Raw genomic sequence first — 27,254 nt, forward strand, 5'->3', positions numbered from 1 at the left:
TTTGAACAGACTGGCCACCTGAGGGCGAAACAGCAAGTCTTCTTCCATTGGTGACACTAGAATTTTAAATTTAAAATCCTCAGGTTTAGGCTGAGTGTGAAGACATACATATCTGGGGATAACAGACGGCGCAGTGGTACAGCGGCAGCGTTGTCGCCTCACAGCAAGAGGTTCTTCGGTTCGATTCTCGGGTGGGGTGCCTTCTGTGTGGAGTCTGCATGTCCTCCCTCCATTCTTGTGGGCTTCTTCTGGGTGCTCCGGTTTCCTCCCACGTTACAAAGACATACATCTGGAGCGTTTCTCCCCGGGCCTCCACTGAAAATTGGCTCATTCCAAGTCAGAATTTCCCGGTTAACAAATGTAAAATAAAATAAATAAACAAACAGATCCAGTGGTAGCTGCCCTAGAAGAAGCATCCACAGCATCATCACTGCACTTAACGCTGTGTCTGGTAATCTGAGTGGCCTGCGAAAGTAAGCTTTGCATTTAATGCTTAGACTATGCTTTACAAAGGTCCACTATAACCTTGAGTAAGAAGTTAAGGACAGATCTCAAATACTTTGTCATTTCAGTCTGGTAATTAACTGCCATAAAGGCAAGGGTAACAGAGATGTAAAACTTCTTTCCTCATCTGTCCATAACCTAACTATCTTTGTCAGTAGGTAGGGCATTAGCACTGGGCAGAAGCTTACAGGGCTTTTTTGAAGAAACAGATACTGCAGAAGGGTCTGCCACTGGGTTTTTATGGAGATAATTAAGGACCTTGTAAAAACCTGTCTCATCTATTAGGAGCTGGTGGTTGAAAATCGGGTCTAGAATTGGTGGAGTGAAAGGTATCCTGGAAAGCCTCAAGAACAGGGGTACTGGAGGAGGGGAATGAATACCATCTCCAAGAGGCCATTCATCGGATGTACGACCTAAGGGAAGTAAATATTTGCCACCCTGGCCATACATTGTATGTCAGGAATACTACATCAGTGATTTCAGTCAGGACATCCGTATACACATGGCAGAGTTGCCCCCCCTGCCCCCCCCCCCCAAAAAAAAAAAAAAAAAAAAAAAAAAACAGACTACCACTTCCACAAACTCTCATAGCATTTACTACAGAATAACATTTTATTGGGCTTACTGTAAAGGCTAATTTGCTGACATTTAACTACAAAAAAAAGGGAAAGGATTACAAACTTGTAATTTCTGCATATAGCTGTGGGAGGATAACAGCATTAGGACCAACAAATCTTAAAGTGCTGAAAGACTGCTCACTCTCAGTACAGTACAGCCTTACCTGGGGGCATTATTGATGAGGGGCTCAGGTTTATATCTCGGAAAATTATAGGCTTTGAATTCTTCATTTAGGAAAACAGCTGGCCAGGTCTCTTCTGTAGGTGTTCCTAGCAATACCAAACAAAATATATTATTATTTGGCTTAAACATACAAATATACACAGTATGTATGTGACAAGCAAAATTATACAGCTTACTGAAGCTCAATTAGAAAAGCCCTAATCCACTACACAACCAATCACGTCCATAGTTTTGAGTTGTATCATCACATAGAGAACATATTTCATGATCTATTAACATCCCTGTACTTAACTAGACAGTTTCTTCCCCAATAAAAAACACCCCTTTGCTGTGCATACTGCACATCTACATCAGACTTCAGAGAGGTAGTCAATATCCAAACATACCAAGGACTACAAGGAATCAAGGCTGAAATCTCAGAATCTTGGCAATGATGTTGTGTGCAGCACAGATATACCCACATCCAGAGAAGAGGTCTACCACGTGAGTCTCTTTGTGGCCTTGTCCATTGGTGACGACTAGGCTAATGACGCAAGGGGACCTTTTTAAGCCTAGTCATGCTTCTCAAAGTATGGTGTGGTGATTCGTAACTATGGACAGATCTACTACCTTTACTCAACTATAGAACAGAAATGAAAGTTTTAAAATCCTCACCGACAAATGAAGTTTAAAACCGAATACTAATTTTCAAAAGCTCCGATTACACGTACAACTCCCAGGGACATATGGAAGCATAATGTAGTACAGCATCAAGTTAAGCACACCAGCATTGTTAAAATATTTACATGCAAAACCAGCTCTCTGTCAGCACCACAGGCCAAAACAGAAGGACCTTGACTAAGGCCTATGTGACCCTAAATTCAAATACTATCTCAACCTCTTCTTATAGATGATTTGGGGAAAGTGAGATGTGACAAAGCTTTATAGCTAGCCTTTCTCTGGGGAGGGGGCACAGTACAAGTCTGAGGATTCAGTCCTGCTGTAGGATCTCTAGTAAAGATTAAAAATCCCACAAGAGTGCTGACTTTAAGGGGGTGCAAGACAGTTTAGAGGGGTTATGTCACATCCCAAGGGCAGATAAGTACATGATCAGTGGGATAAGTGCCTTAATGATACAATCCTTGGTCTCTGATTCATGAAGGCTCCTCTTTCTATTGTTTGGTGCTTGTTCCTAGGAGAAGCAAATGGGCCACAGGTTTCTCATTTCCTGGGAGAATACATGGGCCTATAATAGGGCAGTGGAGGAAGGGTAACTTGATGGCCATTATAGCAAGAAGGAAAAAGATAAAAGTATTCTGTTATTTTTGTTTTGTAATTAATTTTCTTAACTAGGAGTCTATACCCACTACACCTCTAAACCCCTAAGAGACAAGGAATAAAAAAATGTTTCTCTTCGTTTAGGTTGTCAGTCCATGATTTCATTAGGCATGCAAGAACAGGACTGTCACCGATTTACTACAGACTGCATCCTAACCTCCAAGATTAAAAGGGTGGTGTGGATTCTATCTTCTTACAAAACACAAGGATCCATATGTCAACACTTAACACTGCAGTAAAGTAAAATGAGAACACTGTACTTTTTAAGCGTTATCCTTTGAGCAAGATATCTAATCTGGATCCTGCATATTCCTTAACAGATATTTAAAATATAAATGTAGTACTTGTCAATTAAGACAAGGTTATCTTATTAGTGGTCTGGCTAAAATTCCCTATAATGTATAAATATCACCTTAGATCTCCAATGAGAAAGGAACAAAAGCTCAACAATACTCAAGTAAAGGTAGAGAAGATATATATGTATAGGACATATGACACAAAAATTATTGTAGCACACCTAAATGCCATCAGCACTAGTAGTTCTTTATGGAAATAGCTCCAGTACTTAGTAGTTATCACCACCCCTCCTGGCATGATTAAAGGGCAGTTCCCTATGCTTTCTCCTATTAACCTGGTGCACTTGGCCATTCTGAGGCAGTTTAGCAACTGCCTCTTGTACACAGACAACCCTCTCCTCTTACCTCCCAACACTCAGATTTGTGAGAGATGCACTTATATCACCAAATTGGATGCTATGCACTCTCCAGCCAACACCGAACTAGCTGGTCAAGAGGAGGTCAACACCTGTACCATACCACATGGAACACACAGCCCTGCAGAACACCCACTATCACAGCTCTCACATAACACAAACCAGACACCCACCTTTGTGGAGGCTCTCATTAGAAATGTACCCAAACAGCAGAGACCTGCAAGACAGAAACGCACTCGACTATTACAACACAACACAAACCGCAGGACACACAGCTCACCTCTACAGTGTGCCTCTCAACCTAAGCCCCTAAGGCTAAACACTTTGCCCAATACACTAATCATAGGTGACTCAATAGTGAGGCACACAGATGTCCCACTCACTAGGTTTAATAAGAAGGTAACAGTCAGCTGTCTATCTGGTGCCAGAATCGGACACATAACACGCGCAGTCAGGTCACTCCACAAGTACAAGTATGACTCTGTCATTATCCATGTGGGTGTGAATGACCTGAGATGCACCTCCCTGGACTACATGAAAAAAGACATAGTTGAGCTCTCGGATTATGTGGCCCAGGCAGGTATGATACTAGCCCTGAGCAGTACCCTACCATCATCCAGAATGATACTGCAGTAGAAAGAAAAAATGATTGACTTCAACAACTGGCTATGTTTCTGGAGTCATTCTAAGGGGATCCAGTATCTGTCTGCTTGGGATGACATGACTGACAGACCTAGATGCTTTTCCAGCGATGGCCTGCATCTGTTACCCCTGGGATTCTGAGTACTGGCTAAGGCTCCTGCCAACGCTATAGTGCCTTTTTTAGGCAATGTTCCAAAGACCAAATTATCAATGTAAAAGCTATAAACAAATGCAGTCTAAGGATCATGCTGCTCATTGCTAGAAGTCTAAATCTCAAGATGCACTTGCTTGAAGCACTCCTCAAAATGGAGAACACAGACATTTGTGCTGTAATGGAGACCTGGTTTAAAGCGGCAGAAAGCACCCCTGCGCCACCAGACTATAACTCATTCCACACCTTTCAGCCCCGAAACATGGACCGAAGCTCCAAGGCGGTGGTGTCTCCATATTCATAAAGGATACGCACACATCCAGATTAGTAGCCCTGCATAACACATCTGAGATACTTCAGGTACAACTAATATTGGGTAAGACAGCGATCCATGTCATAGCCTGCTACAGGTCCCCAACCATGTCCCTAGACTCTCACTCCACATTCCTAAGCACCCTAGAATCTATCAAGGTCCAACCCAACACTCTCTTACTAGGAGACTTCAACTACCCCTCCATCAACTGGAAAAACTACTCAAACACCAATACACTGGCCCAACGCTTCCTGGAATTCATCAATTCCAATACACTGGACCAGCTCATTCTGATTCCCACTAGAAGAAGCAACTTCCTTGACCTGGTTACTAACATGGGTGACCATTGCTCTACACTAATAGTCAGTCCCTCCCTGACAATAAACTAATCACCATGGAAATCCACATCTCACCCCCCCCCCCCCCGCAAAGGTAACCACCTTGAAAAACTTCTCCAGAGCTGACTTTGGACTCCTTAAAACAGAGGTGGCTAACTTCACGGCACCCATGCCAATGGAAAATAGCTGCATGACTGCTGAATCATACACCAATGCACTGTACGAACATGTACATAAATGCATGTTATTAGCCACACCCAACAGAACCAAGATGCTCTCTTCCAAAAAAAGGAAGCCAATCTGGTGTCCCCTGCCATTAAAAAACTCTACAACAGAAGGAAGAAACTGTTGCAGAAAAAGTCCCAAGACTGGAAAAACTCCCTTATTAGACTCAACAAAAAGTTGAGATCCCTCATCAAATCTTTTAAAGCCAGCTATGAAGGCAAAATTGCAGCAGAAACTAAAAACAATCACAAAGCCTTCTATAGCTATATCAAGAACCTCCATGGCAATACCCAGATTTGCTCTGAGTTACTGCACAATGGTATCTCCTATACTGAGCCAACAGATATTGCCAACATACTGGCTGACAGATTCAGTGCCAACTTTACCCCTTCTCTCCCCACAAAGGACCAATCACAATACTGGAAGAATGCCAGGCACTCAGCATTACTGGAGCACAGGTTAAAGCTGCATTGTCCAAGGCCAAGAATACAGCTTCTATGGGTCCCGATAATATCCCTGGCTGTGCTCTACATGAACTACAAAGTGAAATGGCACCACATCTGTGTGCCCTGTTCAGTCACAGCCTCACCCCAGGCTTTGTCCCTACAGAATGGCGCACTGCTACAGTCATCCCTCTCCATAAAGGGGGAGCAACAACAGACCCTGGGAATTATCACCCCATTAGCCTGACGAGTCTGATATGTAAAGCATCATCATGGACCTGATTAACAAAGATACAGGAAATTTCCAAACTCTAGACCCCACGCAATTTGGCTTTGTGAAAGGGAGATGATGCCTGCTCAACATGGTTGACTTCTTTGAGTCAGTCACCAAGGCTATGGATGAAAGTAAGGCAGTGCATACAGCCTACCTCAGTCTGGCCAAGGCCTTTCATACCATTCCTCACTTGGGAATTATTGATAAACTCACCAAACTAGGCATCAACCCCTATATCACTAGGTGAGCTGCAAACTGGCTCACAGATAGAACACACAGTGTGAAAGTAGCAGACTCCAAGTCAGACTGCCAACCAGTCACAAGTGGAGTCTCAGAGGGATCAGTCCCGGGTCCTCTCTTGTTCGGCATCTACTTCTCAGAAGTCCAGGCCAACACAAAGCGACTCTGGCTGACCAGGTTTACAGATAACTGCAAGCTGGAATCCATTATTAACTCCACAAGTGATGCAGACATTGTACAGAAAGGCCTCATTGAGACCAATGACTGGTGTTGAAACCATGGCCTTAAGCTTAATGCCAAAAAAATGCATCATCATCCCCTTTGGTAAAGGCTCTGTTCCCACTAATTACCACATCAATGGAAGCCCACTGAAGGCGTTATAAGAGATCTGGGGACACAGGTTGACAGCAACCTCTCCTTCGACCACCACATTGCCACTGTGGTCAGAAAGTCCTTGTGTGTGGCACATCTCATTACCAAGGGTTTGGCATCCAGGAAGAAGGAGGTCATAGTCTCTCTCTACTCTTCCCTCATAATACCAGTCGAGTATAATGCCCCATATGGCATGTACCTCACTAGACACCTGCAACAGCTGGAGAGGCCAAAAGAGTACCTCGCAAAGAGGATCCTAGGCATTATACACATGTCCTACATGGACAGACTCAAAATACTTCAGCTATTCTCTGTCTCATATCACCTACTTAGAGGCGATCTCTGCTCGACTTACAAAGCCATGTCTGACCCAGCTCTGTTAGAAATGCTACATCTAAAGAAATCCCAATCCCTCTGCACCACATGCTCCAGAGACCTCAACCTCATTACCACAATCAACAAAACACGCTGGAGGGACAGGTTCCTCACATAGAGACTGCCCATGCTCTGGAATAGACTTCCCATACATGTCAAGCAGAGCACCTTGTTGTCCCTCTTCCACAGAAATCTTGATGAGTGGATAAGTAATAGAAAGTTTACCCCAGGGATCACTCCAGTGGCTCTACATGATAGAGGCACTGCGAACTAACGTCAGGCAGCATGATGCCAGGGCATTTCAATGGGCTAGGCCTGTAAAGACTCCAGGGCCATTAGCCTAGTACATACATATGAACCAAACAGTATTTGTTTCTGTGCACACAAACTTCATCCTTTTTTGCACTCTCCATTCTTTTTTGAAGGAATGAAAAACAGTTGGTCTGTTCCAGGTTTCCTTTACTATCCACTGAGATCCTGCACTACTAAAGAACTGAAGTGGTGGTACTATAAATGAAGGAAATGGCTGCTAACCTTGCTAATGTAAGAGTTGAGATATGAAATGAAAAGGCTGCCACAGTTAGGGTCAGAATGCAGCTGAAAGGATCACAATTCCACACAATGAAAAGTTCAGATGAAGAGAACTGCTTAATGGCAATACATCTGAATCTTAACTACATCATGTTATTAACTATCCAGTGATCTTTACAGAAAAAGCCCGATTACAAACTTCTGTGTTAAAAGAAAACAGATTTCTTTATGCATTGCTCAGGCTCATGCAAAGCCATTTTCTCAAAGGTGTTATGACAAATCACTGAAGACTTCTTACTGCTTCTGTTGCTCACCTCTACAGGATTTTTTTCCTTATCTCAATGGTAAGTACCATTCCCTAGCCTGCCTTTGTGGTCTGCTTTTCTGGTAGATTACAGACATGGGGGCTGGATACTAAGCCCACTGGCACATTACAAACACATGCTCATTGTACTTTGTAACATTGGAAAATGTGGTTTCCAGGTGGATTACGCAAAAGCTTTTTTTTCCCCAATACACCTACATGGCCCTTTACTTTGCCAACAAATGAATCCACAAGATAGTCAGTGACAAAACCAGCGATACATAAAGTCTTAATGCTGGTACAGTCATTCCTATTGCTCTCACAGACTGGCTGGGTCCCAGAACTTGTAGTCTCCATCTTGAGGGCTGGGATACTTAAGGTCTCATTTAACCTTCCTTCCCTTCCACGAGAATAGAGCTGGGCTGTAGCTGCTCAGTGCACCCTTCTACAGCTGATCCACTGACATACCAAAACCATTAAAGAACCTGTACCCCACACCCCCAACCAGCTACAGTGCTTCTGCAGTGGTGCACAGGTAACTAGTGTGTGCATAAAGGATTGTAGGAAACTTAATATCACTGCAAAACTCAAACAGTCCTTACATTCCTTAAGACAGATGTAATGCCAGGAACAGTGAAACACTTTCTAAACCCCAAGCTAAAGAGAAGCAAGTCAAAGTACACACTCTGAAGAGCACATTTTATCTGCATAATGTGTGGCCAAGTGTATCATACAGGGCTTTATCAAACTGTACCCGGATTCACCTGTGGAAAAAAAATGGCTCTTTACCTGTTGTACCACAGACTAACAATATAACTCCGATTCTTTCTTGCCAAATTTATTCTAAAGTAGAAATATTATCCCTGGAAAACCCATAAGGTTAAACATAAATTGGCTCCATGGATAACTTGAGAGTTAAGTAATGTTTAACAAAGAAAGGCTATAAAGACATTCTACAATTGCACTAAGAGACAAGATACTTTGCTTGAGTAACAATGAAATGTAAAAGAATGACTAATCAGACTAAGGCCTCCTCCTTGAAAAGCAAGCATATAAACACAGGCAGCTTTGATGCCCAACACAGAAGGAATTTGGAAGAAAATAAAAACATCTAATTGGCAAGTTTAAGAACAGCCGTATATCTTCCTTAAATATTATCAGGAAGATTTCCACCAACAGGGTTCACTGGCTGATGCCTCTGATATGTTGATCACATCATTTGCTCTTCCACTGTGACAAATCACTTGCTAAAAGGACAGCATTTGGCTTCACACTTAATTTCACTATGGTGAAGTCACCCTTTCTAGGTCAAAAGATGACTGAGAGAGACCCTAGCAGCTAAGCTCAAGTAGGATCCAATGGCCTTTGCCTCAAACTTCTTCCAGCATGTGAGACTAATTTATATGACACTCCTTGTACTACTAACTCTACCATTAAACCGGGGGGGGGGGGTCCACAAAGAAATTTACAAACTCAGCCAGTATCTTTCCATTGCCCCCAACAAAGTGCAAAATCATACCTTGTGTCACTATCCACTATCAGCCCACCTTTTTTCTTGTAACATTTTCCAAAAATTCTGTAAATGGCTCAATCCACTTACAGGACTAGTTAGCTGAATGACCAGCAGCATGGCTTGCGGAAGGGACAAAATATCACTCACTCACCCAAAGAGAAAGGTGAGCTAAGAGGGCTGGTTTCTGCTGACCTTGCAAAGGCCTCTTACTGTGTTTTTTTAAACAAGAAAACATCTTTATTAAATGATCACTTATGACACAGGCAATTGTACATTTATATAAATGAAAACAAACCACACCGACAATTTTAGTTGCAAATATTACACATCACTTACAATCTGTCCAGTCACTGTCATTCAAACATTACATACTTCATTCAAATCCTGCCTTTTTAAACCTCATTCCTCGTCTGCATGTATTGTTCCTACAATTTCCATTTTTCCTATGTAATTTGCTCCTACCCTTTTCTAAAGATCCCATTTATAATTGTTTATCTCTGTTACCGTATTCACTACTTCTAGTACAGTTAGTTTAGACTTTGATTTCCATTTCCTAGTATCTGTGTTTTTGGCAACCACCATAATTAGACTCAGCAGGGCCTAGATTCTGTATCATAGCTCAAAAAATGAATTTCCTTAGTCATACCAATTTGCTCACCCAGTATTTCTGATAGAGTAGTTTGCGGGGAATTTTTGAAGTCAGCCAAATTATTACACTCCCAGAAAATATATTCCCAATTACCTCTTTCTTCCCCATCACACCTCCAACATTTGCTGTCTACATAAGGAAAACTTCTTTGGAATCTACTTGGGGTATAAAAATACCTATGTAAACACTTCCAAGCGAAGATCCTAAATCTTCTAGACTTTGTTGCATAGATCTCCCCATCATTTCTTTGTGAATTGCTTATACAATCTCTCTTCCCAATCATTTCTAACCACCTCTGATTTATTCTTATAGCTATCATGCAATATTTTATATGCTCCAATAATTATTCTTTTTGCAGATTTTGTTCTAGCTTCTACTACAGACTCTACTAGTGCTAGTCTTTTGCTTAGGATCCCCCTGTTTCTTTCTCTTTTTGCCTATACTCTGATATCAATCCTTGATAAGGAAGGCAATTTCTAGCCTGCAGTCCAAATATCTTCCCATTCTATTACCTTTCCCTATCTTTCTAGTACTTTCTATTACTAAGTGCTAAAATTCTCTTTCCTTTTTCTCCCTATTTACTGCCTCTGCTATGAATAAACAATAATACAAAGTTTAAAATATTTTAAATTTACTGTTTCTCTCCACTAGAACAGTACCTTACTATATTATGGTGACTTCACTTTCAAAAAACTTTTATCCCGCCTTGGAAAATCTTGCTGCAGTCTCCAGTTCACTGATGTCATCAAGGCCAATGAATACAGGTAGTTTTCTTGCCATTTCCCTCCCCAAACTGACATCACCATGACTGTCCTAAAAACCCAGCCATGCTGTGATGTCACAGCTCACTGGTCCTACCCCTACCCATACAGAAAATCAAGGCTAGAACAAGGAAATAGTACATGAGTCAAGTCTCCTGCTGTGTGAGCTGTCAATCACAGCAGGTAACAGCCCAAATTACCCTTAGCACTTTGACAGCTAGGGAAGTCAAATGTGAAGGGGGATGGGAGATGAGTCAAAGTAGTACAATTCAGGCTTCACAAAAGAATGCAATTTAGTAATTCTAAAAAGAAGCAGCAGTAAAAAGCACTCTGAACGTCTGTTCTGTGGCATTTGTACTGTTTGTGCTTTAAGTAGTTACTGAACGGCATGAAATGTTACTTAAAACTAACTGACTGAAAGATAGCAATGTATGCATGTAAAATCAATGCAGTGACAGGAGCTTTAGGAAGAAAGAGCCCTGCATAATGTATTTTTTACAGACAAGAACTGCATTGTGGGATACCTAGAGGCAGACTAAACAATCAGAATTACTCCAAGATAGCAAGACCCCATGGGGTCGGACTCCGACATTACGTATAAAAATATTTAAAAACCTGTAAATAGTCCCAGAGTGGTGTTAAAATGTAGGAAACACCAAACAATGATGAAATAAACATGTTTTTTTTGAGTCTATGGGTGCAGTTCTCCTTTAATAACTTGTTCTCAATACCTTGGTTGTTTTGCCAGTCTTCTGCAATAAATTCAGGATTTATTGCAGAAAACTGGCAAAAGAACCAAAGTATTGAAAACAAATTATTAAAGGAGAACCGCACCCACAGACTCAAAAAACATGTTTATTTCATCTTGGTTTGGTGTTTCCTACTGTCTGTATCCCTAATTACAGTCATCCCTATCGGCACAATCTCTTTTCTCCATTCCCATGTTGGCTTAGTTCTTAAAATTATATTAATAAAGTAGCAGAAAGTATTTTATGTACCGTTATTCTCCATAAGGATCCGCATCCAAAATCCTAGTCTCTCCTTGTTTCTTAAGCTTCCCCCATTTCAACATCATCCCTTTCCACTTTGAATTATAAGTTTATGCTTGTGCTATGTATATGAGCATTAACTTTGTAGCTCTGAAACACCTATTCAAATCAGGTAATCCCAGACAGCGTTGTTCTATTGGAAAAATCTGCTTGTTCCACTTGAATCTTGTTGTCTTCCCCTCCCAGATAAAATCCTTCAGCTCTTTATTAATTGCTATCCACCAACTTCTCTCTGGTTGATAAAAATATGCCTGACCTGAATATAAAAATAAAGGGACTAAAAACATTTTAACTGATTGCATTTTGCTAAGGTGCTCTTTGCAAATGATGAAGCTATTTGGATCCATAACCACTTTCATACGTTAATCTGTAAAAACTTATAGGCAATTTTACACAACTGCCTTAGCCTAAAGCAGATAACACTACATAAAACTAAAGCCATACTGTTTGGGAAACCAGCCTACCGCAGTAAAAGAAAACTGATACATTACATTTCATGTGACAGGATCCATGAAGCTTTAAATAGTTTAAAGTACACAGGAGTATGGATTAATTTGGCATTGAATAGGAAATATCTACTCATAAGGCACTACATAATACATGTACACTATCTGGTATCCGATACTTTTGAGGCAAGTAGGTACTTAGCAAAAGGCAACTGATTCTTACTTTAACACAGGCTCTTCCTATGACTACAACCTCTCCTACAAATGTACAACCACTGCAAGATACTTTAAATAAAACATGTATATTTCATACTGGTGCTCCAAGGATGGAATACAACTCTCTCCCTATGACTAGATGTCTGATGGTTATTCAGGCCAACCTATTAACAGGCAATTTACAAATTAAAAATCTTGCACCTACAGATCTCTGTGCAGGACAAGTACTTTATAAGCTAAATGCATTACTAAAACCACGCATGTCTTCAAAATTCTCCACAGCCATACACAACTACTTTTTTAATATACCTACCTTTCTTTCCACTCCACTAACTACCTTGATTATAGCAAGCTCAGATGCTCATAAGCCTAGTACTTATTATACAGCAGGAACTTCTTATTGTAACATTTGCTAATGTCCGTTATGTACTTCACAGATAAAGATTCGAGTTGTCTACTGATGTACTATGTTCTTCATCTGTAAATATGTTGTCAGTAATTGCTATGTAAATTGTTAATCGCTATGTAATCCAATGTAACTACTGTGTGTTTATTTTAACTGTGGAGCTTTTCTCCCCGGGCCTCCGCTACTCCCGGTCAACAAATATAAATAAATAAATAAACAATACATCTGTAAATCATTCTCAGTTATGATGACAAAACTCTGGAAATTTTTTGGGAGAATTTTTTATCCTTACAGCTTTCAGTCACAAAGTCTCATTACTTCCAGAGGAGGAAGCTACTTAAAAATGGCTGGGCAACATCACACAGCCTTAACCATGGTTTGTTTTGACAGTCCTTACTATGCAAGGTGCTGAATTTTACAATACTAGGCTGTTTGTGTACGTGTTTGTGTTTTAAATTTTCCCTTGTGCTATTTTTTTTGTTACTTATTGTCCTGGTACTCATTTACTATGACCAGGTAATAACTAAAAAGTGGACCATAGTGGCCCAATTTGCTTTCCTGTTAATAGGTACAGTGATCAGAGAAATTGGCACAATGATCACTGGGAAAAGTAACATACTCCGGTTACCTATACAATATTTTCTGGGACTTTCTCGAAGACAAAATAATGTCTGCCATATCTGCATCCAAGCTGATTGGCATGAACCTGCACAGCAGCAAAATTCAAAGGCAAGTTATCCTCAAATAAGCTTTTGCAGGAGAGCCCCCCCCCCCCAAAAGCATGAAGACTGCCCTTTCTACCTCACAGAGGGAGGGGGCTACACAAGGCATCTGTGAAAACAAAACTGGCTCAGAACTAAGAACCACTTGGTCTTAAACTTAGGGCCTTACTTTCTTCCAGGTGAAGAAGGTCAGAAACCAGGCAAGTACTCCCCAGACATAATGCTAAAAACCAAGACCGCATCAAAGTCTGATCTTGCTCAAAGTGATAAATCCTGTCAAAGGAAAAATCCAGCAGTAGCCTGTCTAAGCCATTTCCCAAGAGGAGAAGGGAAATTTAGCCAGGCCTACTGATTAGGGGGACACCTGTGTTCATCAGCGCACTCAGGACCTCTAATTCAGCCAAACACAAAGAGGTGGGGTGCATCATCATGACAAATTTCAGAGTGAAGAGAATATCATCCCTAATCTCAGACTGCAGGAAATATCTCTTCACTGGCCGTAGTCACCTTAGTCAGTATACTCTGGGACTTGGGTATGTAACATGCATAGATGAGTGTCCCAAACCTTAAACACAGCTAAAAAATATACCTTTCTGTTAGCTATCCCCGAAGACCTTATTTGCCAGTTGCACAGTGAATGGGCATAGACTAGGAGAATGCTGAGCTCCTCCCATTATCACAGAAAAATCAGCCAATGTTGGAAGGACAAGGCCTTAAATGTGTTGGAGGATGATACTATGCATCAGCCCTCATAAGAGGCAGCAGTGGCACAGGAGGGATATCTCCAGGCTGGTGTGATAACTGCTCCATGGAAAAGACAACCATGTCACATGAGGATGTCCCAACACCCACTCCAGGTTCTAGTATGGGCAACATCACAAATACTACAAATTCTTTAAAGGATGTTCCATTCCATAAGAAGTCAAAAGATCTTCTGGACTCCAAAGCTGTAGTTCTCAGAAACAAAGACCAGACTCCCACATGGAATCAACTAGGAAAGAAGGAAGCTGTTAGCACCCAAACCCTGGAAATACTAATAAGGCATGGGTCAGATGAGGCTTGAAGGAAGACATGTTTGTGCCATGGGCAGTATGCAAAAGGGAGCAGACTGCAATGGGTCAGGTACTGGCATCAATCCTCAATCCCCAGGAATAAAGTCCTAAACTGGGAAAACCAGATCCAACCAGAAGCAAACAAGCAGCGGATCTCATCTGTGAGTTGCAGACCCTGTTGAAACGGAACCCTAGGAAGTCTCATCCCCAGTATTCTCAATACACAGCAGGTATTTTAAAGGAATGCTCACTCTGAACTGGCTGGGTGGACAAAAACACCCCTGACTGCACCCCTAAAGATTACAGCTACAGTTGCATCGCTCCAAGGCCTCGAGTCCAATGAAAAAATGTAGGACCACATAGAAGCAAATCCAAACTAGGTGATAATCTATGCCTCTGGAAATCCAAAAAGCCATGAATTAAGAGAACCAATCCTCTGGGATAGCCTCTAGCCAATTCATCTTCCAGGCATTAACAAATCTACCATCAGTCTTGAGAGAAAGAATAGTTGTGTAAAATCTTACCATAACCATAGATGTCCTTCTCTTCCATGTTGCAGTATTCTCACATGTGGGATTCTCCACCTCAGGTGACCCAAACCTCTGGCTCATATACAAAAGCTTAGCTCCTGGCTGCTGTAAGGTGCGTGGGACTACACATGCAGGGACCATAAACTGTGGGCCATAAATGTGACGACTGCACACACAGAGTTCAGAACTGAATGCCCAGTTGGACAATAGTGCAAGGTCAGCCAAAAATATGCCATCCAGATGAGGGAAAAAGTCCTATAGGGGGTAGGAGGGAGGGATAGGAATACTGCAACATGGAAGAGAAGGAAATCTATGGTTATGGTAAGATTTTACATATCTAGTTCCTTCTGTTCTCATGTTGCAGTATTCTCACATGTGGGAGAGTACCAAAGCTCAACCTGTGATATGGGTGGAGGAAGAAGTTGCAGTCTCCAAGAATCCATGGAGGATGGCTTTGGCAAATCCTGCCCTAGCACTTGAGATGCAATCCAATCTATAGTGTTTGTGAAAGTGTGGACTGAGGACCATGTAGCTGCCCCTAGGAGGGTGGCTGTATCTAGGCCTTTTAGGAAAGCCCTTGAGGAGGCCACTGCTCTGGTACAGTGGGCTCTCACGGTGTGTGGTAACCATCTTCCATGGAAGAAGCAGCAGAAAGAAACAGTTTTGGATAGCCAAGAAGATATAGTCTGCTTGGATACCCAGGATGTTCGGGTCACCTGAGGTGGAGGATCCCACGTGAGAATACTACATCATGAGACTAGAAGGACGTGCTTTATTCCACCATTCTTCTTGAATCTGGAATTATCACCAAAGAAAAACATTTTTTTTTTGCAGGCAAAAGTAAGGATGCAGATCCAAACTGAAAAGAGAAAAAAGAAATAGAAGACATATAGGGACTAGTACAAATCCATTTTAGTGTAAGGCACACACCAGACTACCTGTGTTATCACAGGCAGAAATTCATCCTTGACAACAACAACATATTGAAAGAGATACTGTATACTGACTGCTACAGACAGTAAATAATCACGGAATCCATCACGGAGGGTCCTTCCCCATTACACATTAGCATTTCGTCATCCAAGAATTGTAAGACAGAGGGGATGTGACAGAAATAATTAAGTACTTTAAGGGAATTTAACTTTCAGGAGGGCAGACCTTTCAAAGGAAGACAGATCTCATCAGAGGTCATGCGTTAATGAAAAGAAGAGGATGTGATCTCAGGAAGTTTTTTACCCCCATATTGCACTGCAGAGGAAAGGAGAAGATTTCATGAAGTGCTGTGAAAACAATAAATAAAATAAATAAATAAAGAATCAGTACACAAAACAAGAAATTTTAACTTGGCCACTAAGCAAGAAAATAAGCAGAAGAGGAGACCATGTAGTATACCTGATGATAAACGATATTCCAAATTTGCTCAGGCTGCTGAGATCCTGAATCAGCATTTGAAAGGATCAAAAAGGAAAGTAAAACCTTTAGCACCTATTACTCTGAGGGAAAAATTAAATGCATCTTTCAGCAAGACGTTTATCTGTCCCAAATAGCCATGTATGCAAGCATGAGCAACATCCAACAAAGATTCACTGAGATATACTACAAGAACTCAATTAAATCTGATGTAGAGAGGGAGTATGCCACAGCAAGCAAGGATTCTTAAACAGTAAACCAGCTCAGTTCCATTCCATGTACCACGTCTACAGTGGGAATAAAAGTATGTTCACATTCTCCTTATTTTAAGGGGCTGCTCTTTCATGTAACAATGTATGCGTGTGACTGAGTAACAGTACACAACAGATTCTGTAATGCACCCTACAAGAAATATGACCACGTCTCATATAACCATGTGTACATGAAAAGCAGGTAACATATCTAGATTGGGAGTAAGTGCATATGATACAGTACAAGAGCTTTATCCTCACCAGTGACCGAACTTCACAATTACAGCATGAAATGCAAAAACAGCACTACTGAGCGACAACATACAACTTAGAAATGCCACTGATTAATGAAAGTCTGACTCGCCATAACCTGAAGACAAACTGCATTCTCAATGTCCCCTCCAGAGCCTCAGAGTATTTATGTAAGGGGGCAGTAACATTATAAAAGGAGGCAATAAAGTATCTTATATCCAACAACTGTTTTCCTTTAATCCAATGTTTGATTACCATCTTAAGCACTACCTGTCTTGATAGCAGGTAAAGAAATGTGAAACAGACCTTTGCTGTACGATGAACTCATGTTAAGCAGTGAGGACTTCCTTGCTCCTGGAAGACAGAAATGTCTTGAACATCTTCCAAGGACGCCAAAGTTCTTTTACAACAGTAGCATCTAACTCTTCAGCAAAGTCAAAATGAGTAAAGCTGCAAGCAATGAAAGTGATCTATAAAAGTACTTCACTTCCACAGGCATAACTTATGACAAAATGTCACTCTCTAGTATGTCCTCAATGCAGTCCCAAAACAGGATCTGGTCTTGTCTGACATCCTCCACAGTCATGCTGGCCGCACTTAACCAAGTACACCAAAAAATTTAAGCAAGTTAAGAGAAGTCTAAGATGAATAATGGATACCCCTCCATGTGGTGTCCGAATGACGAATTTTAACTCTTTGCAGTTTACCTTGATTGACCAGTCACAACATGGTTAAAAATCATGGCTGATGGCAAGTTTCCAAAAGTAGTTTCTTCCCAAGTTTGGTCAAAGCCCTTTTACTATAATCAAGTCTATCAAATCTGAGACTATGCCATCTTAGCAGAAAGGGGAAGAAAAAAATTAATGTTAGAACTGTGCTGAAATGTAGTTTCAGGCATCTTTAATCAGATGAACAATTCACTCTAAAATCAACTCAGCTGAACCTCAGTGTTTTACTGCTGAATGCCAGGAGCCCAAAAAAACTTCACTCCCTTCGAGCTCTCCTCACACTTGAGAATACAGACATCAGTGCAATTACAGAGACATGGTTTAAAGTGGCAGATAGTACCCCGGCAGTGCAAGGTTTCAGTGCCTTCCGCACTTTTAGACCAGTAGCTGCACAGACAAGGGCTAAAGGTGGAGGTGTCTCAATATACATCAATAACAAGCATACCTTAAAGGTATTCTAACAGGATGATGTTCTGGAGTCCCATGTGCAGATCGTCATAGACAAAATCACAGACTACATCCTAGCCAGCTGTAGGTGATGCTCAATGTCCCAAGAAGCTCACAATGCATACTAGGACCCACTGAAGACACTTACCATCCAACCTAACACCCTATTCATCAGAGCCTTTAATTACCCTCTATAGACTAAGAATCCTACACTGCCTCAAATCTACATGCAGAGATTCCTAGACTTCATAAATACAAACACCCTTGACCAGACAGTGTATGTACCCACAAGAGGCACCAACATAATGAACCTTATGCTGACAAATATAGGAGAATGCTGCCTCCCCCATACCTCATCCTCCCTGGCAAGGTCCGACCATAAAGCAATCTCCTTCAAAATTTAAATCAACTCTGTATTCTCTTTAAAACCACTAACAGGAACTATTCCAAGGTAAACTGCCTTTTATTAAGTGATGGTCTGTCAAAGTGCAGTGCCCCTCCAAACCCAGAGAACACAGCAGCCTATGCAAAACTGCTCTCAGAAACTCTGTACAACTATGTCAATGGCTGCACAGAGGCTGCTGTATATACCAGAATTAAGTCCAGGACTAAAACCAGAACAAATCACTCTGGTGGCATCCCAAATTAAACAGGCTATACAACAAAAGGAAAAAAATTATGGCAAAAATCACAAAGGATAATTCCCATAAAGATAAAAATTCTCTCATCAAACTAAATTGGCAACTAAAAAGGCTAGTTAGGTTGAGCAAAGCAAGTGCTGAGGTTAAGATGGTCTCCTAGGTGGAGAGTATATAAAATATTGCATGATAAATATAAGAAATCAATTAGTGGAGGTTAGAAAGGATTAGGAAGAGACTGGATAAGCAATTCACAAAGAAACAATGGGAAGATATGTATGTCTCCCAAGTATGCAACAAAATCTAGAAGCTTTAGGATTTTTGCCTGAAAATGTTTACACAGATATATTTATACCACGAGTAGACTCCAGAGAATTTTTCCTCAGGTAGATAGCAAGTGTTGGAGGTGTGATGGCGAAGGAAGAGGTAATTGGGAACATATTTTCTGGGAGTGCAGTGAGTTGGCAGACTTTAAGGATTCCCTGCAGGATGCACTGTCATAGATTCTGGGTAGGCAGACTGGTGTGATGAGGGAGATGATTTTTCTGAGCTATGATACAGAATCGGAATTGCCTAGACATGGTAAGACCTTGCTGTGTCTAATTATGGTGGCTGCCAAAAAAAGCATTTACTAGAAAATGGAAATCAAAATCTAAACCAACTACATTAGAAGTAGTGAATATAGTAACAGAGATAAAACTGGATTTGAGATCTTTAGGAAAAAGGTCAGAGCAAACTACATAAGAAAAACTGGGAATTGTGGGAACAATACATACAGGGGAGGAATGAGCTTTAAAAGAAGGCAGGACTTAAATAAGCTATGTAATGTTTGAGTGGAAACTATTGGGTAGATTATACGTGATGTACAGTTTGCAACTGGGAGTGCGTCAGTATGGTTTGTGAAGTAAAATACTTGCAACTAGGATTGTGTTGGTGTGGTTCATTTTCATTTATATAAATATGTGATTGCTTATGTCATGATGGTTTAATAAAGAGGTTTCTTGTTTAAAAAAAAAAAGGGTCAGGAATTGAATAATTTATGTAATGTTGCTTAAGTTATTTCACATATAGCAATACATGTGAAGCACATTGTTTGTTCATTTTAACTTAATACAGTTTGATTACTTTTATATAAATGTAAATGTGCCTAATGTGTGATAATTCAATAAAGGTGTGAAAGATAAGCGTAAGGCCTTCTTCAGCTAAATCAGAAATCTCAATGGCAACACACAGCAACATGCTGAACTGGTGGTTAATAGTGCCACATTCACCAAGCCTGATAATACAGTGAACCTGTTAGTGGACAAATTCAGTTCCAACTTTACCCCACTTTTATTACCAAATAGTAAAATAGAGAAACACCGACAGGGTAAAGTACCAAGCAAACAAAACAAAATCTAACAAAAAACGAAAGTTTGGTACACCAAGACAATCGAAGCCGACCAAAAATTCAAGTATAAAATCCTTTAATTTGCAAAATCAGTAAGCGCTTTCACGTTTATGTAAAACGTTTCATCAGACTGTCTGATTACTCTCCATTTGGTGGTATACACACTTCTGAGAGGAGAACTTTGCCTGTCATACAAACCATCCCTGGACCTTGCTTTGATGAACATTTTGCACACCCGCAAAACAAATATCAGAACTATTAGATTAAAAGACCCAAATTCGAAAAGGGACGGAATCTGAATGGCTAACTCAAAGCAGCAGTATTTTAGCGCTCCATATAACTAGTTAAATAAGACAGGAAAAAATATTCTTTTTTTTCTTCAAAGTATAAAATCTTATAGATAAAGGACTAATTTACATAATTAGAAACTTTGGTGAAGTTTTACAAAGAATTTCTTGTCAAAAAGCTTGAAGATATATTCACTTGTTAAAATGAGCAACTCAAAGAATTCTCATCAGGATGCTGCCTTAAAGAAGGAACTACAACAGATGGCATCTACCCTGCAAGAGTTGTCTTTGAAGATGAATGATTTTAAAGAGAACTTAGAAAATCTTAAAACAAGCAGTCAAAAACAGGCGGACTCCCTCAAGGAAATGCCACACAACCACCAGACAAGGATAACAGGAATAGAAGTTTCTCTAAATGACTTAGAAAGCAGACTTAAGGAAGTGGAAACACAGAAAGAACTGCTTCTTAAACAAAACACTTGGTTGATTAATAAAGTAGATGACTTGGAAAATAGGGGGAGGAGAAATAACATCAGGATTTTCGGATCACCTGAAAACACAGACGGTGAGGATATTATTTCCTTTTTATCAAGCTGGATCCCTGACGTTTTAAATTTAAAAGAAGGACTTTCCCTTGGCATTGAAAGGGCACACAGAGCTCTTGGGAAACCTGCCACTAACTCAAACCCTCCTCCTAGGTCAATAATTATCAAATTTCTTTCATACTTGGACAAAGAACTGATTTAAGATCTGCTTGGAGGAAAGCACCTCTAAAATATAAACAGAGCCTGATAAGATTTGATAACGACTATTCATCTAGAATAATGGAACAAAGGAAAAAAGTGTGGCCAATGCTAAAGTTTCTGAAACAAAATAACATCAAGGCACAACCTGCATATCCAGCTAAGATAAGAATATTGTATGCCAATGAGATGAGGACTTTTATTGACTTGGAGGAAGCCTCTTCATTTATTAACACTAATAATGTGATTACTTTACCAGAAGATATGGATTGGATGTCACCTTCTCTCAAGAGAACAAAAGAAACAAATGTCTGGACAGATGTCAAAAAGAAGAAGCAAAAGACTGATACTGTTACAACCAAATCTCTCAAAGCATCTACTATGCAGTGACGGCTCGTGATATAGGACTGCAGCCCCCCCCCCCCAGCTGTGACCACACAATGGTACATTCCTAGATTTCCTACATAACATAATCCGGACTGCTGCCTTCCCAGTCCGGATTCAGGAAAAAGGCAACAGACTGCTAATTTCCAGAAGTCTATGCGGTAGGACCGCACAGACTGGAAGGGGATCAGACTGCAAGGTCTGCAGTCTTAAATACTGAAACGAGCAACAGGAACCGGAAATTGGATCATTCAGGCAGGTTGCTGCCTTGGCTTGAAGTTAGCTGTCTGCTGCCTTGAAGGATTATTGCTGCCATGAAAGAAAGCTAATGGACTTTGCTGCATCTTGGACGGAGTTAAGTGGAAGTGAACAAAGCTACAGGTAGCTGCTGTGTCTGATTATTGCTGCTTTAACTGCCTTGCCATTGTGTCTGATATTGCTGCCATGAACAGAGTTGTAACTGCCTGAACGGAGCTTTGCTTTTGTAACTGCCTGAATGGCATGGAGCTTTGCTTTTGTAACTGCCTGAAAGGCACGGAGCTTTGCTTTTGTAACTGCCTGAACGGCACGGAGCTCTGCTTTTGTAAATACCTGAACGGCACGGAGCTTTGCTTTTGTAAATGCCTGAACGGCACGGAGCTTGGCTTTTGTAAATGCCTGAACGGCACGGAGCTTTGCTTTTGTAAATGCCTGAACGGCACGGAGCTTTGCTTTTGTAAATGCCTGAACGGCACGGAGCTTTGCTTTTGTAACTGCCTGAACGGCACGGAGCTTTGCTTTTGTAACTGCCTGAACGGCACGGAGCTTTGCTTTTGTAACTGCCTGAACGGCACGGAGCTTTGCTTTTGTAAATGCCTGAACGGCACGGAGCTTTGCTTTTGTAAATGCCTGAACGGCACGGAGCTTTGCTTTTGTAAATGGCTGAACGGCACGGAGCTTTGCTTTTGTAAATGCCTGAATGGCACGGAGCTTTGCTTTTGTAAATGCCTGAACGGCACGGAGGTGTGTGTGTGTGTGTGTGTGTGTGTGTGTGTGTGTGTAAAATGCCCCAGTTGCTTTATACTGGTGCCTACAGAGAACCTGTGTGTGGGTAGAGATCAGGCTTGAACCCTGTACCTTGAGTGCAGGTAACAACAGCCTGAATTCCCTACCCACCATCATTTCTGAACTTTTTGCAGATTTGTCTCATATTTTGTTCTCTTCTGTTCCTCATAACATTTCTGGTTTCTGACTGTTTAAATCCTTAGATATTTGATGGTGCAGTGGTAGCATTGTTGCCTCAGAGCTACAGGTTCTCTGGTTTGATTATTGGCTGGGGTGCCTTCTGTACAGAGTCTGCATGTCCTCCCTGTGTTTCTGTGGGTTTGCTGTTGTGTCCTCCCATGTTACAAAGACACGTGTCTGCATTTTTTCTCCCTGGGTCTCTGCTAATATTGTTTTTTGTTCCAAGTCAGACTTTCCTGGTTAACAAATGTCAAATAAATAAAATTGATAGGCATTTGAATTTCAGACTTCATATTCTTCAGAAAGTACATAGTAGCACACAACCTTTTATTCTAGCAATTTTCTAAGCTTATAAGATGAATATTTGAAATGTGTCCCTATTTTTGGGACTGTATTACCCCCATTATTGGCTTCGTCCAAGTTTTTTGTGCTAAGGTTGAGAGCTATGGCGAGAACTGAATTCACTGAATATGTTTGAGGGCTGTATTCCCCCATTGCTGGGTTTGTCCAGGTATTTTGTGCTAAGAGGTTGACAGCTACGGTGAGAACTGAATTCACTAAATGGAAGCCATTTAAGTTTCAGTCTTCCTCTCTTTCATAATCAGCTGATTTGGCATAGTGGTATGTTACTCTGAGTGTTTTGCACAAGGACCTGGGTTCAAAACTGGGCAGTAAAATGTATGGTGGCAACACAGCATATTTTTCTTTATTCTAGCAACTTTCCAAGAATATAAAAGCAATGTTTAATGTGTCCCTGGGTTTTGGGCTTTTGTCCCCCCCAATAAATTTTGGCTTTTTCCAGATTTCTTGTGCTGCGAAGCTGAGAGATACAGTTGAGTACTGAGTAGATTTTACAAGTAGCTGAGAGCTGCAGGGGAAGAGAAGTTTAATGCCGCTTATGCTGAGTCTGCTTGCATTGTTAATAGCACAACAGGTAGTTTACTTGCTTTTGATGCAGAAGACTGTGGGTTCTACTCCCACAGGGGGTGGATGCTGCTGTACTGAGACTGTCCTCTTTGGCGAAGATACCTAGTAACTATGAACCTGTTATCAGCTTGCCATCCATTTCCTATTGCAATATTACTAGCATATCTTTTTTTAATGTAATATAGGCAATTTATTCCTCAGGGGCAACAGGCACTTTATTTATAGATGAAACAATGAAATATAAAGTTGCTTACTAGCAGCAACTTCTTCATTAGTTACAGATCTCTTTAATGTGGAATTATTTAGATGACTTACTTCTGCACAGATTATGCATATATACTGATACTGGTGGATTTTTTATGATGGAAATGTTCTCAATTGGGCAGTTTTGTCATTATTGGTGCATGCATTTTGTCTCATTGTTTACTGGAAAAATGTTCAAAACAAATTTAAAACACTCTATAACAACTGTACTGTATTATACAAGGAATATAATTTAATACAATCAGGAAGGTGCATCACACAACACGTTTTGTGTGCAAGGGGCCTATCATTTGAAAACAGCTCAAAGTTAATCTTTATACTACTCAAATGTATTTTCTTTGAATGTGGATTTCAATGCTGTTTCAAGGGCAGAGTTTTAATGCTGAGTCTATTTTCATTGTGAGACTGCACAGCTTTGTTCGGCAGATGTCTTAGTGTTTGTGCTGTAAAATACAAAATAAAACTTTCAAATGAAATCCAAATCATTGTAGAAGTAAAGCAGTATGCACACTGCAGTGTTTATGATAAATGGGGCAAAATAGCCAAGTAATGGGACACTGGAGTGGCTGCAGGGGGGTGGCTCCATTCGACCATGATTTTGTGAGGGGGAAGGATGGCAAACTCAGACAGCCCACACTCGGCTGAACTATACCTCTCAACTGTCCAGATTTCCACAGAATTAATAGCTTTTTGCTTCTTATTTTTAGTTTGTCTGGCAAATCATTTACGAATTAAGTCACTAAATAATGACAGACATTGAGTTTCAGACTTCTTAACCTTCAGAAAAATGCATGCTAAAACAAAACCTGTTCTATCAACTAAGTTTATACAAGAGCAATTTTTGGTACTGTTTGTATGTTTTCCCAATATATTTGGCCATGTCCAGATGTCTTGTGTTAACAGGTTGACAGGTACGTGCAAATTGCTTTCTAGAATTGGGCATATCCAAACTTCTCAACTGTCCCCGATTTTGGCTCAAAATGTTTCTCTCCCTCTAATAATCCCTCCACAAAATGGCAATTTTGGAAGAAAACGTGGAGGGTTTACAATTAATAAATAACTGTAATTAATCAGAGTTATACATTACTTTTATTTCAGAAATGCATGTAGATTCATTTATTTTGTCAGCTGCTCAAGCTAACAGTACCAATACTAAAAGGTGTCCCTTTGACAGGTTCCCAGCTGTATTGTGTGGCTATTTTATATTTCTACATCACATTTTTGGTCCATTTTTCATAAAATTGTGGTTTTCTGGCAAATTAGTGGAAAACCATTAAAGACTGAAGTAAGAAAATGACAGACATTTGAGTTTCAGATTTCATAACCTTCAGAAAATTCATACTAATGCATGACAGTACAGTTGTGTACACTTACCATAAATGTAGATGTTCGAGTTTATTCACTGTTGCATCATTACATTTGGGTTATCTGCTTGCAGGTAGCCCTCAGTCGGCCTGATTAACAAAGTCTTGGGTCCTGTGTCAGTTGCTGTCCCTTCTTCCATGACGTCAGGTCGTCAGGGGTATAAAACATGCAGCCAATGCCATTACATCAGTTTTTCTTGCCCCAGATGTCAAGTGCCCCCCCCTAATGGGAATCAATTAAATATAAAAGTACAAAGATATACCTCCAACAAAAAAGCAAATACACCAAAAAGGCTTTTAAGCATAGTAAAGGAAAGTAGAGGTATAGCCAAAAGAAGTTAGGGGGCTGGAGGGAGGGTAACCAGGACTGCAACAGTGAATACACTTAACATCTACATTTATGGTAAGTGTACACAACTGTATTATGTTCTTCATGTTTCACTGTTGCAGTCATTACATTTGGGTAGATTCCCAAAGCTATGGTTGGGAGGAGGAATTTAGATAGCATTAGGGCCAGCTATAAGGCCCTGCAAGACTGCAGTGGCAAAGCCAGCTCTGGCATTAGAGAAAATTGGCAAATTATAATGCTTGGTGAAAGTATGTACAGAACTCCAGGTAGCAGCTTCTAGGATGTCCCTGGTAGGGACACCTCTGAGACAGGCTGTAGAGGTAGATGCAACCCTGGTGGAGTGAGGTCTGATCCCCTGGGGGATAGGTTTTCCATGGTGCTTATAGCAGAAATGAATGCAATGGCTTATCCATTTAGAAATGGTTTGCTTTGAAATAGCGTTCCCCTCTGCCCCTGCAGCAAATGCCACCAGCAGTTGTTCAGATTTCCTTTGAGGTTTAGTCCTGTCCAAGTAGAAACGGAGTTGTCTGTGCACATCTAAGGAATGCAACATCTATTCCCCTTTATTCTGTGGATTGGGAAAGAAGGTTGGCAAATGAATGGAATGAATAACAGCCACACCGGATACCACCTTGGGCATGAAGGATGGATTGGTTCTGAGGGACACCCTGTCTGCATGAAAGATGATGAAAGGCTCAGATACCCTTCTAGCTGAAGTGATCGCTAAAAGGAAAGCAGTTTTCCAATAAAGAAAATTTAAGTCTGCAGTAGCAGCTGGCTCGAAAGGAGGTAGAGCGAGTTTCTCCAAGACAAAGTTAAGGTCCCAGGCTGGGGTTGGAGCTCTCCTGGGTGGTCTCAAAATTTTGGCCCCTCTGAGGAACTGCTTGAGCAGTGGATGAGAGAAGAGGGGAGGTTCTGTGTTATAATGAGCTGAAATGGCTGAGGCGTGGATTTTAATGGAGGAAAAAGCCCTTGTAAAGCATCTCAGTTAAGTATTGTAAAATATGAGGTATATTTGGGCACTGCTGCGCTCATCCCTTGAGATTGGTTCCAGGCACAGAATCTTTTCCATTTTACAGCATAACATTTTCTAGTACTAGGCCTCCTTGCCTCTAAAATGATATCCATCACAGGTTTGCTGAGGGATGGTAAAGGAGCGATTAAGTAATTAGCCAGGCTGCAAGGTTCAGTGTTAGAAGCTGATGGTGCAGAATCTGGTTCTCCTGCTGAGACAGCAGGGAAGGAGTCTGAGGCAGGTGCCATGGAGGTAACTGTGACACACTGTGCAGAAGGGGGTACCAGTGCTGGTGCGGCCAGTCTGGAGCAATCAAAATCATCCTTGGTTTGTTCTGTTTGATTTTTAGTAGTACTTTGGAGAGCAGAGGCAGAGGGGTAAGGCATTGACTGATAGGTTTTTCCAGCTGAAGGACAGAGCAGCCACTTTCCAGGCTTGTTTGTGGGAGTCCTTGCGCAAAATGTGTCCAATTGGTAGTTCTGGGAGAGGCAAAAAGGTCTATATCTGGGCTCCCCCATTTGTTTGTCAACATGTTGAAAGTTCTTGGTTCCAGTTTCTACTCGTGTGGGTCCATGAGGTTTCTGCTTAGTCTGTCTGCCAGTGTATTTAATTTTCCTGGCAGGAATTGAGCTTGTAGGTGCACTTGGTAGCTCAAGGCTGTGTTCCACAATTCCATGGCTAGCCTGCAGAGGGGG

General features: G+C 41.0%; 1 protein-coding gene across 6 annotated transcripts in view; it reads right to left on the bottom strand.

The window, feature by feature from the left end:
* The window catches only part of LOC122806846 (cyclin-dependent kinase 17-like), a 2,140,137-nt gene that overhangs the window by 294,721 nt on the left and 1,818,162 nt on the right, over window positions 1-27,254 (bottom strand). For all 6 annotated transcript variants that reach the window (XM_044077605.1, XM_044077600.1, XM_044077601.1 and 3 more), the window contains one exon: window positions 1,286-1,391. In XM_044077605.1, the coding sequence (XP_043933540.1) occupies window positions 1,286-1,391 (106 nt within the window). The remainder of the gene's footprint in view (window positions 1-1,285; window positions 1,392-27,254) is intronic.

This window comes from Protopterus annectens, chromosome 7.part0 (genome assembly GCF_019279795.1).
Source record: "Protopterus annectens isolate FY-2018-M chromosome 7.part0, PAN1.0, whole genome shotgun sequence".
NCBI lineage: Eukaryota > Metazoa > Chordata > Ceratodontiformes > Protopteridae > Protopterus > Protopterus annectens.